Below are 19,576 nucleotides of genomic sequence, written 5' to 3' on the forward strand. Positions count from 1 at the left end.
ACCCCGCTTCTACTAAAAATACAAAAATTAGCCTGGCATGGTGGCAGATGCCTGTAATCCCAGCTACTTGGGAGGCTGAGGCAGGAGAATCACTTGAACCCAGGAGATGGAGATTGCAGTGAGCTGAGATCGTGCCACTGCACTCCAGCCTGGGCAACAGAGTGAGACTTTGTCTCAAAAAAAAAAAAAAAAAAAAAAAAAAGTTTGCCAATCTCTGCTTAGAGGGAAAAATGGGTGTGGCACAGATGGGTGAGCCCAAGAAGGGCTTGTAAGTAGGACTGATAGCTTACAGCCATTACTAATATAGCCTATCTTTGACAAACCAGATACAAGTGAAGCTAGGGAGTGGTTACAACCTGTCCTGACCTCTTGCAACTGGCACAAGGTCCCCCTAGTGTAAAGTTAGAGATCGTCTGATGCAAACCTGTCACATCCTCCTGGTATTCATGTGTGAGGATATACATGCGTGCGTGCACACCCACAGACACAATATGAACAGCCTACTGGGGAGGGCTCAGGGAATTTAATATGAAGAAATAGAGACACCAGCCAGGTGTGGGTGCTCACACCTGTCATCCCAGCATTTTGGGAGATTGAGGCAGGAGGATCACTTGAGCCCAGGAGGTGGAGGTTGCAGTGAGCCGAGATGGTGCCACTACACTCCAGCCTGGGTGTCACAGACCCTGTCTCTCATACACACACACACACACAATATGGAGACATGAAGACCTTTTACATAAGAATCAAAAGATGAGAGCCAGTTAAATCAAGTGTGTTGGAGACAGGGGCAATACAAGGTTGTCGCTGGAAGGGCAGGAAGTTTGTACCATTTTAAAAAAGTTTTTGTGGAGTTTTACTAGGATGACTAAAATTTAAAAGATGGATACTACCAAGTGTTGATGAGGATACAGAGCAACTGGAACTCTCATCCACTGCTGGTAGAAGTACAAATCAGTCCAACCCACTCTGAAAACAGCTTGTCAGTTTCTTACATAGTTAAAGATATATCTCCCATATGACACAGCCACTCTACTCCTAGGAATTTGCCCAAGGGAAATCAAAACGTAGGTCCATAAAAAGATGTACATCCAATAGTATATAAAAAGAGTAATACACCATGAGCAACAGGGGTTTTTACCAGTAATGCAAGGTTGGTTTAACATTTGACCATCAATCAATGTCATTCACCATATTTACAGATTAAAGAAGAAAAAAACATAATCGTTTCAACAGATGCAAAAAATGTTGGCAAAATGCAACGTCCTGATAAAACTCTCAGAAAACTAAGAATAGAGGGGAATTTCCCCAATCTGATATAGAGGATCTATGAAACATTTACAGCACATGTCATATTCAAGGGAGAATGACTGACTGCTTTCCCCCGAGATCAAGAACAGGACAAGAATGTCTGTCCTAACCACTCCTAGTCATCATTGAGCTAGAGATTCTAGTCAGTGCAATAAGGCAATATAAAGAAAGAAAAAGCGTCTAGATTGGAAAGGAAGAGCTAAAACTATCTTCATTAACAGACAACATGATTGTCTATGTAGAAAATACAAGAGATTCTATTAAAAACAACTATGAGAACAAGTTTAGCAAGGTTGCAGGATACAAGATAAATATACAAAAATCAATTGTATTTCTATACACTAGCAAGCATTCAGAAATTGGACATTTAAAAATACCATTTATAATAGCATAAAATGTACGAAAGAGGGATAAATGTGATGAGATATGAAACATAGGACACTGAAAACTACAAAATATTGCTCAGAGAAATTAAATAAGACCTATAGATTTGGAAAGAGATAACGTTTTCATGGGTTGGGAGACTCAACATTAATAACACATATATTCTCTCCAAATTATAGATTCAATGCAATCACAATCAGAATTTCAACAGGATTTTAAAAATAGAAATGAACAAGCTGATTCTAAAATTCATATGTAAATGCAAAGGACCTAGAATAGCTAAAACAACTTAGAAAAAAGACAAGGAGGGGGAACTAACACTACTTGTTTTCAGAACTCATTATAAAATTACAGTTATTAAGACAGTGTGGTGGTATTGGCACAAAAACGGATGAACAGATCAATGGAACGGAATCGGGAATCTAGAAATAAACCCACATATATGTGGACAACTAATTATCAGCAAAGATATAAAGCCAGTTCAGGAGAGAGCAAACAATCTTTCCTACCAACAGTGCTGGAACAATCAGGTATCATCCACAACACAGTAAACAACCCATACCTCTCACCATATCCAAAAATTATCCCAAAATGCATGATGGTGCTAAAGGTAAAACCTAAAACCATAAAATTTTAAAAGAAAACAGGAGAAAAGTCTCTGTAACTTTGGGTTAGACAAAGATTTTCTCAGATACAACAACAAAGGCAGAATCCACGGAGAGAGAGGAGGAGGAAGAGAGAGAGGAGGAGGAAAGGAGACAGGAGGAGGAAGAGAGGAGGAGGAAGAGAGAGAGAGAAATTGACTTCATCAGAATTATTATTATTATTATTATTATTATTATTGAGACAGGGTCTTGCTCTGTTGCCCAGGCTTGAGTGCAGTGGGGCAATCATGGCTCACTGCAGCCTCGACCTCCTGGATTCAAGTGATCCTCCTGCCTCAGCCTTCTGAGTAGCTAGGACTACAGGTGTGTGCCACCATACCCAGCTACTTTTTAAAATTTTCTGTAGAAACAAGGTATTGCTATATTGCCCAGGCTGGTCTCTAACTCCTGGGCTCAAGCAATCCTTCCACCTCAGCCTCCCAAAGTACTGGGATTACAGGCGTGAGCCACTTCGCCTAACCAAGTCACTGTTTTATTTATTTTTCTTTCTTTTTTAGCTTTTTTTTTTTTTTTTTTTTTTTTCTTTCTGAGACAGAGTCTCACTCTGTCACCCAGGCTGGAGTGCAGTGGTGCGATCTTGGCTCACTGCAACCTCTGCCTCTTGGGTTCAAGCAATTCTCCTGTCTCAGCTTCCCAAGTAGCTGGGATTACAGGAGCCCGCCACCATGCCTGGCTAATTTTTGTATTTTTAATAGAGACAGCGTTCACCATGTTGGCCAGGCTGGTCTCAAACTCCTGACCTCAGGTGATCCGCCTGCCTCGGCCTCCCAGAGTGCTGGGATTATAGGCGTGAACCACCAAGCCCGGCCTATTTTTAACAATTTTTAATCTTTAATTTTTGTGGGTACATAGTAGGTGTATATATTTACAGGGTCCACGAGACATTTTGCTACAGGCATAGCAATGTGAAATAATCATATCACGGGAAACAGGGTACCCATCACCTCAAGTGTGTATCATTTCTTTGTGTTACAAACAATTCAATTATACTCTTTTAGTCATTTTTACAAGTACAATAAATTATTGTTGACAATCGTCACCCTGTTGTGATATCAAATACTATATCTTATTCTATTCTTTGTACCCATTAACCATCCCCACTCTACCCACCCTGAGACCCTGTTTTAAAGAAAGATTCAGACCCTGGGATTGAAGAGCCCGGGGTGGGGGTGACTCTGGGCAACGTCTTAAGGCCTTGGGTCACTGGGAGAGTGACCCCCACAAGCCCTTGAAGGCACTGAAATAGAAAGTGGCCTCCTGGTTTGACTATGCTGAAGCTCTGCAGGGTGGGCTCGTGTGTGCGTGTTTGTGTGTGTGTGTGTGTGTGTGTGTGTGTATGTGCATGCAGGGAGACGGGGAGCTAGAGCCCCCCCAGCTTCCAGCAAGGAAAAAGGCTGGCTGGTCCCCGAGGCAGAAGGGACGGGCTGACTCTTCTGTTTTCCAGGTGGCCGAGGCTGGGCTGGGCAGGCCTCCTCCTCAGGCTGCTGGGCATGGCCAGGCCTCCTCCTCAGGCTGCTGGGCATGGCCAGGCCTGCCTGCATCTGCAAATGCCCACAGCCCATCGGAGCGAAAAGGGGCGGGGTGCCCACTCTCAGGGACCCTCCAGGGTGGAAAGGGAGCTGGTCTGACACTCCAGCAGCAGGGCCCCCACAGGCCCACGCAGGAGGGCCTCTCCCTAAGCCTGGCTCCACTCCAGCTGCCCTCCACTCGGGGCATGGAACTGTGGGGCCGGCCCTGTTTCTGCCCAGGACCACTTCTGGTTCCCAGGGCTGTGGAATTTTCTTCCAAAATGCCTGGAGTCGGCATCCATGGCCTGTGTTCTCCCTGGGACAGGCACAAGGCCAGCAGGTGCACACTGGGCCCAAGGGTGGCTGCAGCATGGCTGATGTGGTGGTGGAGATGGAGGCCCCGAGTGCCAGGTGGGGAGGGGGCAGGCCCAAGGCTCCAGCCCCCACAAACATCCAGGCTGCCAGCACCATCTCCAGGAGCTGCCTCCTCCTCGGAGACTCTGCCCACAGCCGCCAGCCTCTTTCCCTCCCTCCTCCCAGCCCGGCTGTGCCCTGCCAGCTCCCAGGCTGCCCGAGGTGACTCAGCCGCTCACCATTTCCGGAGCTGGTCTGGGGCACCTGGGCAGGTGAGCCACTTCCTTGGGCTGAGCCAGGTGGGGTAGGCGTGTCCCCCAAGCCAAGGCCCAGGCTGGGGCATGGGCAGGGGGAAGGGCAGCAGCCAAGCCTGGCTCCAGAGACCTTTGCCCTCCCAAGGCTGATGCACAGCAGAGATCCTGGTGCGATCAAGGCTGGGTTGGACGCTGGCTCTGGCCAGGCAAGCAAGGGGAAGCCAAGGTGGGACGGCACCCTTGGGGGAGGGACTCTGGTGCCCACTGCCCTTTACAGCTACCTGAGGTGGGGCATGCGTGGCTGTCCCCCAGGCACACTGTGCCCAGCCCCACTCCGAGACCCAGGCCCGGGGCACACAGCATCCAGCCCCACGCCGAGACCCAGGCCCCAGGCACGCGGCGCCCGGCCCCACGCCGAGACCCAGGCCCCGGGCCCCCAGCCCCCTCACACTCACAGTCGGCCCTGGTCGCATTTCACTGTGAGGATGGGGCCCATTGGTGCTAGGAACAGGCCCTCCCACGACCCAGATCCAATGGCCCCAGATCCAACTTGGTTCAGGGGCACGTGCCCCTCTCCTGGATCCCTCCTAGCAGCACCTGGACACAGTCCACTTTCAGAATCCCCCCAGGACCTCCCCAGGCTCTGCCCTGCCCTCTGTCTTCCCGCCCTCTCTCCCTCCTGCTGCTCCAGCCCCATAGCAGGAATCCCACAGTGAAGGCCATCCCCAGTCCTCCCTGGACCCACCCTGACCTGGAGCCAACTCCCTGGGGCCCCCACCCCGTGCCCCTCCACACTCTTCGGGGCCCTCGCACAGGGCCGACTCCTCTGCGGCCCATCTGGTCTCTCCGCTGTCAAACCCTATTTTTGGAACTCGATAGAGGTGGTGGTTGAACAGCATGGTGAATGTTCTAAATGCCACTGAATTTTCACTTTGAAATGATTAACTTGAGGCTGGGCGGGGCGGCTGGCGCCTGCAATCTCAGCACCTTGAGAGGCCGAGGCGAAAGGCTGGAGCCCAGGAGTTCGAGACCAGCCTGGGCAACACAGTGAGACCCCAAGACGCCATCCTTATGAAAGAACTTCCTATAAAAGGTTAACTTTTTCGTATGAATTGCACCTCAATTTGGGGTTTGTTTTTTTTTAATTTTTGCTTTTTTTGAGAGAGGGTCTCTGTCACTCAGGCTGGAGTGCAGTGGTGCGATCACAGTTCACTGCAGACTTGGCCTCCTGGGCTCAGGTAATCCTCCCACGTCAGCTTCCTGAGTAGCTGGGACCACAGGTGTGCACCACCACATCTGGCTAATTTTTTGGTAGTTTTTGTCTGTTTGTTTTAGAGATGGGAATCTCACCATGTTGGCCAGGCTGGCCTTGAACTCCTGGGCTCAAGTGATCCTCCCACATCAGCCTCCCAAAGTGCTGGGATCACAGGTGTGAGCCACCGCGCCTGACCTCGATTTTTTAAAAAAGGAGAGAGAGAGACACAATTCACACACTGGCGACCCCTGTCTCTACCTCGGGCCTCTTTCCTCCAGAGCTGTCCATGCGGGCTGGTGTCCTCTCGGCAGCCACCGCGGCTTCTCACAGAGCCTCACATTGCAGGCCCCTCCCATCTCCCTGGACGCTGCTCCCATGTCTCCTCAGCGAGTGAGGTGCTGGCTAAAGGCCTGGGCATCTTCATTTCTACTCTGCCCACCACACCCCGACATCCCGTTGACCAGCAAATATTTCAAGACGATCCAGGCTTTCACCCTCCCCACACTCACTCCCTGCCCTAGGCCTAGCCATTGCCACCCGGCCTCGGTCACTGCAGCAGTGTCCCATGCACCTCCTGCCCCTGTGCTGGCCCTACTTGCCCTGGATCCTACGACGCGTCGTGGGCTGGGACCCTCCTCGGCTCACACAATTCCCATGGTTCCCATCTCACCGAGTCACACCACAGCCCTCCCAGTGTCCCCCAGCCCTGCGTGGCCCCACAGCCACCTCTGACCCCATCTCCCCGCCCTGCTCTGGGCACACTGGCCTCCTCGCTTCTTTGACGTGTGAGGTGCATGGCTACCCCCACACCCCACACCGCCAGCCCCTTTACCTCATTCCCTCTTCCGGAGGGGCCGTCTCTCTCCTCCACTGAGGACCCAGCACTGCCAGGGACCCGCTCCTCACCCCACACCTTGGCCACCCCACAGCCTGCCCTGAACCCACTCTATTCCAGCTGGGCCTTTCCCGCTCACAACCCCGGAGCCCCAGCCCCTATCCTGAATCTGGAGGACCTGACCCAGCCACTTCCGTCCCTCCCTCGTCACCCCATGTCTACCCTGACTCCTTGCCTGGCTGGGATCTGAGGTCCATCAGTACAATACCCTCTGCTCCTCACCCCTCCTTCCGTCATTCAGTACGGAGCCCATTTCTACACCCACCGAACAGAACAGGCCCTGCAGAAGGCGCTCCATGGTGGCCCAAGTTTCGGCTTCCCTCCCCTCTGGCCCATGGCCTGGCCCCCTGTTTCTATGAGGAAAACAGTCACTTCCAAGGCCTTCTCCTGCACACCAGGCTGAGTTCCCACTGCAGGACTCTGCCCCGGTCTTAGCAGAACTCCTCCAAATGCATCTCCAGGTGCCGTGACCCCCTCCGGCCTCTCATCCCCTGGCCAAGCTGTCACCACCACCACCTGGACAGTGACTTGGGGTCAGTTTGCTCCTCCTGACCCACCTCCCAGCCCGCAGGTGCCTAGTTCTCCTTCCTGAAAATGCGTTTATGTGGCATCCAAGATTCTACGTCCTTTTTTTTTTTCTTGAGACAGAATCTCACTCTGTTGCCCAGGCTGGAGTGCAGTGGCATAATATTGGCTCACTGCTACCTCTGCCTACCAGGTTCAAGCGATTCTCCCACCTCAACCTCCCAAGTAGCTGGGATTATAGGCGTGCACCACCACACCTGGCTAATTTTTGTATTTTTAGTAGAGATGGGACTTCACCATGTTGGCCAGAATGGTCTCAATCTCCTGACCTCATGATTCTCCCGTCTTGGCCTCCCACAGTGCTGGGATTACAGGCGTGAGCTACCACTCCTGGCCCTCACTCACAATTCTTACTCTACCCTCGGCCCTCCCTGTCCCCGAGTGCTGTCACCATCTGTCTTTGTCTCTCCTCCAAGGAACAACAGATGCTGAGAGCAAAGGCCTGGTTCGGTCCCATCTCCCTGAGCCCCAGTGACAGCGCAGGGCAAGGCACTCAGTACACGTGCATGGAGCGGGAGACGGCGCCTTGCCCGCCGGAGTCCAGGGGAGGGCGCCGCTGGAGTTCAGCCCTTGTGGGCCTCTGCCTTCCGGGGGGCGCGTGAGCACACACCTTCTGGCCACACGACCACGTGCCGCCTCAGCCACCGTGGACCCCGCCAAGTCCCTTCCTGTTTCCTCATTCTTTCATTTGCAAAATGGGGCCATGCAGCCACCTGACGGGTGACGGGAGAAGCAGTCGGGGGATGCGGCTGGCTGCCAGGTACTGCCACAGAGCAAGGCTTGGCAAATGCCTCTGAGTCTAAAACAGCAGTGGCCCTAGGAGCACAGGGCCTGGGGGCAGGGGCAGCGCCACACCTCACCCGAGATGTGTCCAGAGCGGAGGTCTAACTCAGCGTCTGTGCGTCGGGGGAAGCTGGCTGCCGTCACAGCCAGCCCAGCGGCTCAAGGAGTCCACAAAGAGGTAACCTTGGCCCACACCACAGCTCTGGTGCATCTGGAGATGGGGGCTGGTCTAGGCTGAAGTCAGGGGGAGCCTGGCCAGGGCCTGGGCACCAAGCACAGGGCAGAAGGAAAGGCCTCCAGCTCCTCCCGGCCCTGAGCACCAGCTCATCGCCCGTACCAGCCCTCCACACCCGGCCGCAGGGCAGGCAGGCAGGAGGGTGGGCACGTGTGACCTGCTGGCCTGTGGCTTGAGTGTAAAACCAGGTAGGGGAGACCTGTCTAGCAGTTCCTCAACCAGTTAAACACAGAATTGCCAAAGGACCCAGCAACTCCCGTCCTGGGTACAGACCAAAACAACCTGAAGCAGGCTCTCTAAGAGACGTCTACACCCTCGCGCTCATACAGCACGATGCACAGTGGCCCAGAGGTGGTAGCAGTCCAGTGTCTGCCTGCAGACAAACGGGCACATGCAATGTGTTCCTCCACACAGGATATGATCCTGTCTTCACACGCAAGAAAATCTCAGCACTCGCCACAGCATCCGTGAACCTGGAGACATTAGGCTGAGTGAAACTGGCCGGTCACAAAAGAATGAATACCGCACTGTTTCACTCCTACGAGGTCCCTGGAGTCATAAGATTCATAGAGACAGAAAGTAGAGGCTGGGCACGGTGGCTCACGCCTGTCATCGCAGCCGTTTGGGAGGCCAAGGTGGGAAGATCATCTGAGGTCAGGAGTTCAAGACCAGCCTGGCCAACACGGCGAAACCCTGTCTCTACTGAAAATACAAAAATTAGCTGAGCGTGGGGTCCTGTGCCTGTAATCCCAGCTACTTGGGGGACTGAGGCAGCAGAATCGCTTGAACCCAGGAGGCAGAGGTGGCAGTGAGCTGAGATCGCCCCACTTCATTCCAGCCTGGGGAACAGAGCAAGACTCCGTCTCAAAAAAACAAAAAAGAAAGAAAAAAGAAAGTAGAAGGGTGGGTGCCCCAGACTGCGGAGAGGAAATCTGGAGCCGTTGTTGAATGGGGACAGAGCTTCAGTTTGGGAAGATGAGGAGGTTCTGGAGATGACAGTGCTGGCAGTGGCACGGTGAGGTGAATGTGCTCAAGGCCCCTGAACTGTGCACTCAAAACGATGAGAAGGTAAATTATTATTTTTTTAAAAATCCGGCCGGTCGCAGTGGCTCATGCCTGTAATCCCAGCACTCTGGGAGGCTGAGGCAGGAGGATCACGAGGTCAGAAGATCGAGACCATCCTGGCTAACACGGTGAAACCCCGTCTCTACTAAAACTACAAAAAATTAGCCAGGCGTGGTGGTGGGTGCCTATAGTCCCAGCTACTCGGGAGGCTGAGGCCGGAGAATGGTGTGAACCCGGGAAGTGGAGCTTGCAGTGAGCTGAGATCCGGCCACTGCACTCCAGCCTGGGCGACAGAGCGAGACTCCGTCTCAAAAAAAAAAAAAAAAAAAAAAATTCCAACCTAGTTTGGCTGTTGCCCTGGGGAGTGAAGTGAGTCTGCCCAGCCCCCGCCCACATTCAGCAGCCTTCTTCCCACCCTCACGCATGCCAGGCCAAGTTCCTGAAACTCCTCCCCACCAAGGGAATTGCTACCAGCAATTTCTGAAATGTCACCTCGGCCCTGAAGCCTTCCTGGGTTGAATGAGGAGGCTGAGCTGTGAGTCTGCCCCATCAGCCTTGCAAGCACAGGCTCGGGTTCCACGGAGCCTCAAGGACTGGCCTCCAGGGTCACTCATGCCCCATTATCCCTGGGGCTGGGGCCACCCCGGAGCCTGGATCTGGCTGGGGCCTCAGATGTGGAATGAAGGAGCAATACCTAAACCACCAGGGCCTCCACAAGAGGGTCCCAGCCATCTTCCTGCTTCTTAGGAACAGACTTCCTCTCAGAGCCAGGCCTCCAGAACCGGGGGCCCAGGGTGCCCCTGGGATTGTCGGGTCCATCTGGTGCTCCAGGTGCCTCAGACACCCAGGTGACACGAAGTACCAGTCACCACCTGCTCTCCAACCCAGTTAAAGAGCCCAGACACAGGCCAGGCACGGTGGCTCATGCCTGTAATTCCAGCATTTTAGGAGGCCGAGGCAGGAGGACTGCTTGAGGCCAGGAGTTCGAGACCAGCCTGGCCAACATGGCAAAACCCTATCTCTACCAAAAAAACAAACAAACAAACAAAAAAATTAGGCTGGGAGCAGTGGCTCACACACCTGGAATCCCAGCACTTTGGGAGTCCGAGGCAGGTGGATCACTTGAGGTTAGGAGTTCGAGACCAACCTGGCCAATATGATGAAACCCCATCTCTACTAAAAACACAAAAATTAGCCAGGGGTGGTGGTGCACGCCTGAAATCCCAGCGACTTGGGAGACTGAGGCAGGAGAATGAGAATCGCTTGAACCGGGAGTTGGAGGTTGCAGTGAGCAAAGATCACGCCACTGCACGGCAGCTTAGGTGACATCAAGAGATTCTCTTTTTTTTTTTTTTTTTTTGAGACGGAGTCTCGCTCTGTCGCCCAGGCTGGAGTGCAGTGGCGCGATCTCGGCTCACTGCAAGCTCCGCCTCCTGGGTTTACGCCATTCTCCTGCCTCAGCCTCCTGAGTAGCTGGGACTACAGGCGCCCGCCACCGCGCCCGGCTAATTTTTTGTATTTTTAGTAGAGACGGGGTTTCACCGTGGTCTCGATCTCCTGACCTTGTGATCCGCCCACCTCGGCCTCCCAAAGTGCTGGGATTACAGGCGTGAGCCACCACGCCCGGCCAAGAGATTCTCTTAAAAAAAAAAAAAAAAAAAAAGGCCGGGCGCGGTGGCTCAAGCCTGTAATCCCAGCACTTTGGGAGGCTGAGGCGGGTGGATCACAAGGTCAGGAGATCGAGACCATCCTGGCTAACATGGTGAAACCCCGTCTCTACTAAAAATATAAAAAACTAGCCGGGCGTGGTGGCAGGCGCCTGTAGTCCCAGCTACTCGGAGGCTGAGGCGGGAGAATAGCGTGAACCCGGGAGGCGGAGCTTGCAGTGAGCCGAGATCGCGCCACTGCACTCCAGCCTGGGCCACACAGCAAGACTCCGTCTCAAAAAAAAAAAAAAAAAAAAAAATTAGCGGGCATGGTGGCATGGACCCGTAATCCTAGCTACTCGAGAGGCTGAGGTGCGAGGATTGCTTGAGTCCCGGAGGCAGAGGCTGCAGTGAGTTGAGATTGAGCCACTGTACTCCAGCACTCCAGCCTGGGTGACACAGCGGGACCTTATCACAAAATAAAAAAGAAAAAAGAGCTCAGACACCCCAGTCCTCCCAGGGCATCAGACGGGCTGAGACTCAAAAAGGAGAATATGTCTGTTTTTCTTTTTTTTTGAGACAGGGTCTCACTCTGGCCTAGGATGGAGTGTATCACTGCAGCTTCCAACTCCTGGCCTCAAGCGATCCTCCTGCCTCAGCCTCCCAGTGTTGGGATTACAGGCGTGAGCCACCGCGCCTGATTCCTGTCCTCTGTTGCAATTAGGCAGGCAGCGCCAAGGATGCACAGAGGCACCTCCTTCCTCCCCCAAGCCCCACCCAGGATGGAGACCCCCACCCAGGTCTTGCAGGACAGTGGGTCCAAGCACGCCCCAACTCGCCCACCTGCCAGGCCTGTGAGGAGAGGCTCTCTGGGTGGCCGCTGGGTGAGGACCTGCTCAAGGTCAGGGGAACCCACTAGTGGGACAGATCATGAGAGTTTGGAAGGAGCTTCTGTGGAGGCCTCAGAGACCCCCAGACCATGTGGCTTCCCTCACACGGCCAGTAGGTGGGGCCTGCTCAAGTCCACCCCAGCACCCACAGGCCTGGCGTTCAGAGGTGGCCTGGGACTGTCTGATGTCCTGCTGTCCGGGTCTGCACCAGCCGAGAGCCAGTGCACAGGACAGTGTTCTGAGGAAAGCAGAACGTGCTGGTCACCCCAGTCCCCATCAATACTGGAGTGGCTCCTTGTCACCCAGCTGGGCCACAGCAGGAACAGGAGATCCCAGAGCAGCCGCATCAGCAAAGCAGCATAGCGCCCTCAAGGGTGTGCCATGGGGTCATGGGGTCCGGGCAGCCCCCCGTCTCCTGACACCTCCTGTTCCACCCTGTGGCCACAGCCCTGGGGAGCGGGGACAAGCACAGCGGCCGGGTGTGACCCATATCCCCAGCTCCAGTTTGCAAGGCATCAGTCTCCCTGGCTGTGAAATGAGAACAACCCCTCACAGCATCCCCGTTCCATGGCGCTACCCGACAGAGGAGGCGAGTCACTGAGGTCATGGACCAATTCTGAGAAGGCACAGGTGCGGCCCTGTGCCCAGCAGCACCGGGCAGGGGGAGGGCCGAGAACAGCTCTGTGGTGGGCCAGGCACACCTGCACCCACTGGGAGGGGAGGGCCACTGAAGGGCCCAGCAGGCCAGGGAAGTGCCCTCTTTCTTCCTCCTGCCAGGCTGGGAGGCCCAGAGGGCAGCTGGAGAGGGGCTCTGAGTCCAGAGAAGCTGCTCCCAGGCTGTGTGGCCAGGGATCAGAGGTTCAGAGACAAGCCCAGCTCCCCTCCCCGTGGGCCACAGCAACCCCAGGCCAGGCCCTTTCCCACTGACTCTCCAGGGGAGCATTCCTGAACAGGAGGAAATAAAGATCTGGGGTAAGAGATTCTCGTGCGAGCCAGCCCAGGGGGCCGCCCCCACCACACCATTGCACTGGCCCTGCAGCCGCCCTGCCTCAGGAGACCACGGAAAGGCCGTGGGTCCTGCCTGTCTTTCCAGAAAAGCCTGTCACTATCTCCCCTCTGGGACACCCCAGCTCCTGGTGTGGACTCTCGGGCCAAGCTGTGGCTGGACAGCAGCCACCACGACCTGGGGCTGGCAGAGACCCCTCCATCCCAGAGGGAATCAGATCCTATTTCCGGGGTGTCCAGAGACTGCATGCTGAACCAGGGCCTTGGGGGCAAATGCAGGGTCTTCCCCCGCTCTCTCCCTGGGGACCTCAGCCATCCTTGGTGAGTTTAGGTTTGTTCCAAGGGGCTCAGGCTATTGGCCCCCAGATTCCTGGTGTGCCTGGGGTGGCAGGACTGCCCTGGCAGGGCCCTCTCCCCACAGCGCAGCCGGCCTGGGGCTGACAGCTCCGAAGCAGGGCAGGGCTGGTCTGGGCACTGGGCCCCGTTCACAGCCAATGGCAGGACCAGTGGCCTGGAAGGGAGGGACTCCGCGCCTTTGGACTCCTGTGCCTTGAAATCCCACAGACCTAGGAACCGAGTCAGGGATGCCCGGCCGGGAGAACGAACGGGCGGGCGGCAGGTGGACGAGGACCTGCGTCCGGCCCCACCTCTTCCAGGCCTCACCTGTCCTGGCGCCCGCCCCGGAGCAGCCAGGTGCAGGGAGCCGGGGGAGGGGCGCCGCTCACACCCAGGGACCCCCGGTGCGGGGAGGGAGTGAGGCATGACGTCACCGCGAGGTGGCCCCGGAGCCGGGGGACCCCACAGTCCAGCAGAGCCCTCCAGCCGGCGGCCCGTTCCCTCCCTGCAGCCAGCCCCGATTTCCTCTTTCTGTGCGGAGCCCGAGCTTTCGCAACGCGGCGGGCGGTCCGCGGTGACCGTCAGACACGCAGCCCGGAGGGGGAGGGGAGGCGGCGGCAGGGGGATTTCCGGGGGTCCTGGGGGCGCCTCCTGCTCCGCCCGGCCCGGGGAGACGTCCGGGTCCCGCAGGTGCAGCCGGGCCCGGGCCCCATCCGAGCGCCGGCCCGGTGTTCAGCACCGCCACCCCCGCGGCGTCCGCGGTCCCCCGCCCGGTCCCTGGGGCCCACCCAGGACCCACCCGGCACCCCGCGCCCACCCGGGACCCACCCGGCCCCGCGCCCACCCGGCCCACACCTACCCGGGGCGCCGCAGTCCGCGCAGCGCGCGTTCCCCGGCCGCTGCAGCAGCTCCAGGACCGCCCTGCGCCGCTCCTTGGCCATGGCCGCGATGCGCCCGCGATGCCGATGCCGGGGCCGGGGCCGGGAGCGTCCGCCGGCTCGCTAGGGCCCCGCGCAGGCCGCCCGCCGCCGCCGCCCCTGCGCCATGCCGGGCGGCCTCAGCCCGCGAGCCGGTTCCGCATTCCCGCCGCCCTCCGGGCTCCGCCGCCGCCGCTCGTGTCTCCGCCGCGGTCGCTGAGCTAGTGCCGGCGCGGGGCCCGGGGCGCACGCTGCGCTCTGGCCGGCAAGGCCCGCGGGCGGCCCCCAGCGGTGCAGGCGAGCGTGTGGCCTCCTCCCTCGGCCGCTCCGGCGCCCCCAGCCCGCGCGCCCCGGGGACCCACCGGGAAGTAGCCCGCTGCCCGCCCCTCATCCGCGCGCAGCATCCCACCTGCCTGGGCGAGAGGCCGCCCCAAAACCTGGCCGGACTGGATGGGACCCTCGTGCCACCACGCGCGCTGGGACGGAACCTGCACACCTACTGTGGGGGGTGCAGAGGGCACCTGCCGAGCCCCCCAAGACCATGGGCACGGGGGTGCTCATGCAAGGCAGGCGTGTGTGTTCTGCGCTAGGGACCAGGGCGCTCACACCATCCCTGCCTGGGAGGGGCGGCCAGCAAGTGACAAACGCCAGCATCCCAGGGCACTGAGGCCGCAGAGGCCCCAGAGGGAGCCTCCCCCTGAGACCCACCCAGCTGCCCACCACCCACAGAGGGGACCCTCTGAGCACTCCTCCCACTCAGGCTGGCTGAGGGGCCCGGCGGGGACTTCACATGGGGGCTGACAGGTAACAAAAAGCCTGGGTTTGATGTCGCCTTCCCCAGACTTGGGTGCCCTTCCTCTGCACACCCCAGCGTCTTTTCAAATTCTTTCCATTTTCTTCTTATATTGTTAGTGCAGTAGCCCGGCTGAAAACAAACTGGAACATACCAGACTGAAAAAGGAAAGCCTCCCCCCGCTGCCTTCCAGGCAACCACTATTAACAAACAATTCCTCAGCACCTTCCAGAATGAACGGTCTGAGGCCTGTGGCCTTTCATTTATTTAATCATTTATGGAGACAGGGTTTTGGCTAAGGGCTGTAATCTCAGCACTTTGGGAGGCCAGGGCTGGTGGATCGCTTGAGCTCAGCAGTTTGAGACCAACCTGGGCAACATGGCAAGACCCCATCTCTACAAATACAAAATTTAGCCAGGTGTGACGGTGGGGGCCTGGAGTCCCAGTTACTCAGGAGGCGGAGGCAGGAGGATCACTTGAGCCCAGAAGCTGAGGCTGCAGTGAGCTATGATGGTGTCACTGCACTCCAGCCTGGGGAAGAGAGGGGAGACCCTGTCTCTAAAAAAAAGAATTTTTTTTTTTTTTTGTAGAGATGGGGATCTTCCTATGTTGCCAGGCTGGTCTTGAAGTCCTGGGTTCAAGTGATCCTCCTGTCTCAGCCTCCCAAAGTCCTGGGATTACAGGCGTGAGCACTGTGCCCAGACTCTTTCTTTTTGAATGGTTGTATTCTACTCAAAAGTTCGGCTGGGTGTGGTGGCTCATGCCTATAATCCTAGCACTTTGGGAGGTCGAGGCGGGTGGATCACCTGAGATCAGGAGTTCAAGGCCAGCCTGACCAACATGGCAAAACCTCGTCTCTACTAAATATGAAGAAATTAGCTGAACGTGGTGGCACATGCCTGTAATCCCAGCTGAGGCTGAGGCAGGAGAATCGCATGAACCTGAGAGGTGGAGGTTGCAGCGAGCTGAGATTGTGCCATTGCACTCCAGCCTGGGCAACAAGAGTGAAACTCTGTCTCAAAAAAAAAAAAAAACTCAAAGAAAGTTCAACTGGACCATGACTTGTTCACCCAGTCACTGGCGTAGAAGCATTCAGGGCGTTCTGAATGCATCAGAATCACGGTCTACACAGCCTCATCTTTTATTTTTTAATTTATTTTATTTTTTTTTTTTGAGACGGAGTCTCGCTCTGTCACCCAGGCTGGAGCGCCCTGGCCTGATCTCAGCTCACTGCAAGCTCCGCCTCCCGGGTTTACACCATTCTCCTGCCTCAGCCTCCCGAGTAGCTGGGACTACAGGCGCCCGCCACCTTGCCCGGCTAATTTTTTATATTTTTAGTAGAGACGGGGTTTCACCGTGTTAGCCAAGATGGTCTCGATCTCCTGACCTCATGATCCGCCCGTCTCGGCCTCCCAAAGTGCTGGGATTACAGGCTTGAGCCACCACGCCCGGCCCACAGCCTCATCTTTGTGAGAGTTTCGTGTGGATTTGCACTCAAAGTGGCATCCCTGGGGCAATGGTATGGGATGTGGGACGGCCTCCACTGAGGCCGCACTGACCAGTGTGCCACCAAAGACACCTGTCTCCCTGCTCCAGCCAACGTGGAATGACGGAGCTGCTTAAGCTCTGTCCACCTGAAGCAGAACACAGCAGCCTGTTTTGGTCTGCGTCTCTGGGATCGTGAGCCCTGTGGCGTCACATGCCCTTTCCCTGTAACCATTCACACAGGTCTTTCTCCTCCCTCAGATGGGAGCCTTTGGGGTGGGGATAGGTGGCATTTCCATCTCTGGGTCCCTGTGCCAGGCTTGGAATCCACCACACAGCATGAGCTTGGAGAATGTCACCTAATAAAGACAGATGAATGTTAATAACAGCAGCAGCTCTGCACTAGGTATTAGGAGAAAGAGCCTGACTTGTATTTTCCTTTTTTTTTCTTTTTTAGAGACAGGTCTTGGTCTATCGCCCAGGCTGGAGTGCAGTGGCACAATCTCAGCTCACTGCAACCTCTGCTTCCTGGGGTCAGGTGATTCTCCTGTCTCAGCCTCCTGAGTAGCTGGGACCACAAATGGGTGCCACCATGCCCAGCTAATTTTTTTATTTTTTGGTAGAGACGGGGTTTCCCCATGTTGCTCAGGCTGGTCTCGAACTCCTGACTCACATGATCTGCCTGCCTTAGCCTCTGAAAGTGCTGGGATTACAGGCCTGAGCCACCATGCCCGGCTTGAGATGTATTTTCTTTCTTTCTTTCTTTCTTTCTTTCTTTTTTTTTTAAGAGGGAGTCCGTTGCCCAGTCTTTGTCACCCAGGCTGGAGTGCAGTGGCGTGATCTCGGCTCACTGCAAGCTCCGCCTCCCGGGTTCATGCCATTCTCCTGCCTCAGCCTCCCGAGTAGCTGGGACTACAGGTGCCTGCCGCCACGCCCGGCTAATTTTTTGTATTTTTAGTAGAGACGGGGTTTCACCGTGTTAGTCAGGATGGTGTTGATCTCCTGACCTCGTGATCCGCCCGCCTCGGCCTCCCAAAGTGCTGGGATTCCAGGCGTGAGCCACTGTGCCCGGCCTTGACATGTATTTTCTTATTGAAGCCCTATTTTCAGTTGGGAAGACTGAGGCACAGGGAAGTTCAATCCCTTGCTGGAGGCCACACGCCTCAGGACTGGAATACACATAAAACGATATAACAAAGCGACACACCCTAACATAGCCCAGAGCCTTTACTCAAGGTCCCCAAAGAGGGGGAGGCCATCGTACGAGGAATAGAAATAGCGGCAGGGAGGCCTTAGGGGAGCAGGTGCCCAACAGGCCAGAGCTTCCAGTATGAGCCAAGACCATCGATGGTCTGCTGTTCCAGGTCCTCCTCCGTGGGAGGTTCCAGCAGGCAGGTGTCTTGCCTTCTCTGTCCTTCCATCCTGCTAAGGGAACTGTGGCATCACTCAGGGGACGGGAAGGCATGAGGATGACACAGAGGTGGTGAGCCACATGATCTAAGAGATGTCAGGGCTGAGGGGGATTCTTCAAAAGAGGAGGCTGCCTGGCCGAGGTCCACAAGTACCTGCCTGGACCCCCGAGAGCACAGCTGTCCTGAGATCCGGCTGCCCCCAGTGGCTGTGGCCAGGGTTGGGCAGGGCCAGGGGGGAGCCCAGGACTCAGGAAGAATCCAGAAGGTAACAGCATAGCTCAGGGCGGGCCAGATCCAGACCAGTGCTGGTCAAAGGCTGTTCCAGCCAGCAGCAGCTGGCGAGAGGCCTGGACAGGTGGCCTGCCTGCTCCTGCTCATGCGCAGTGACCCACAAGCTCTGCTGAGCCTCCTACCCATTGTCACTGACCTGCACGGCTGCACCAGGGACCCTGACACTCATTCCTCAAGCGTCTTCCTAGTCCAGAGCTAGAGGCACCTGCCTCCTGTGACCACTCGGCCGCGCGGCAGGCCCCAGGCAGGGGGCTCCTGAGAGCAGGGCTGAGCTCCTTCAGCGTCTCCTGAGCATGGGGCCTGCACACAGTAGGCCCGCAGATGACTTTGATTGGAAGCTAGCTCCTCCCAGGTAGAGGGGGGCTGTCCCCAGGGAAGGGGCAAATGGACTGAGGCTGGGCTGGGCCCTCTCTGTGACCATCTTGCCCAACACTCAGCCAAGCAGTTGCTCAATCCAGTAGCTGCCACAGGGGAGGGGAGGGTGGTGAGGTTCACTTCCCTCTCCGCCCCGCGCAGGGGCCGGGGCTAATTCAGTCCAATTATCTGTGCTTGGACAGCGCCTCACACGACGGTCGGTCGAGAGTCAGTAGGCCACCCTGCAGGCCAAGGAGGGGTCTTCCACGTCCAGGCTCAGCACAGGGGTGGGCTGCTCCTGGCTCTGCCCGCCTCATTTGTGGGGATGGGGGTCGTGATGTTGGGCCCCCATGTGGCCGGCCCCCTTCTGGGTAGCCCACTGGCTGCAGCCTCCACCCTGTCCTCTGTGTCTGTGCCTTTGGCCTTGTGCAGACCCTCCTGGGCCTTCTGCCTGCTGTGGGGGCCCCGCCACCCCTCAGGCACCTGGAGTAGGAGCTCAGCAGCGCATGGATCCCAAGGAGCTCTGCTCAGGAAGGGCTTAAAGGAGACACAGGGATTCCCCAGAAACAGCCACTGCGCCCTGAAATGCAGGGGACAGGGAAACACCACCCAGGACGAGAGGTGGTCTTGGCACCACTTTCCGGGAGTGGGGCTAGACCTGGAAACCCCTTCGGGGGCAGGGAGTCTGCAGGGGCCTCCTCGAGATGACAGGCCAGGGACGGTGGGTGCACAGGTTGCCTTATTGGGTTTTGGGGCATTTGAACATTATCTTTTGCTTAGTTTTCCAAACAGAGATGGGGTCTGGCATGGAGAAAGGGGTCGTGGAGAGCTGTCCCCATAACCGAGGGGTTGGTGGCAGGTATGGAGCTGGGCACTGCACCTGGGGAGGGGTCCTGGCATCCCCCATCCTCCCCTCCCCCACTGGACAGCTGGGGTTGGCCTGACCACTCCAGTCACAGCCCAGGCGTCCTCAGGTGATCTCTTGAAGCCTGGGACCAGCAGGATCCTCTGGGGCTGGAATCACACACTTGGCATGGGGAGGAGGCCCAGACTCGACACAGGACCCCAGGAGGTGCTCTCCTCCCCCAGCCCTGACCCCTTTCAGCAGTGACCATCAGGCAGTAAAGTTCACACCCAAATTGGTGCAACCTCAAGA

General features: G+C 56.5%; 1 protein-coding gene across 1 annotated transcript in view; it reads right to left on the reverse strand.

Moving 5' to 3' along the window:
* Positions 1 to 19,576, reverse strand: part of ADAP1 (ArfGAP with dual PH domains 1) — a 107,110-nt gene that overhangs the window by 46,097 nt on the left and 41,437 nt on the right. The window contains exon 2 of the mRNA XM_050784261.1: positions 14,028 to 14,227. Within this exon, the coding sequence (XP_050640218.1) occupies positions 14,028 to 14,109 (82 nt within the window). The 5' untranslated portion in view covers positions 14,110 to 14,227. The remainder of the gene's footprint in view (positions 1 to 14,027; positions 14,228 to 19,576) is intronic.

The sequence above is a fragment of the Macaca thibetana genome, chromosome 3 (assembly GCF_024542745.1).
Source record: "Macaca thibetana thibetana isolate TM-01 chromosome 3, ASM2454274v1, whole genome shotgun sequence".
Taxonomy (NCBI): Eukaryota; Metazoa; Chordata; class Mammalia; order Primates; family Cercopithecidae; genus Macaca; species Macaca thibetana.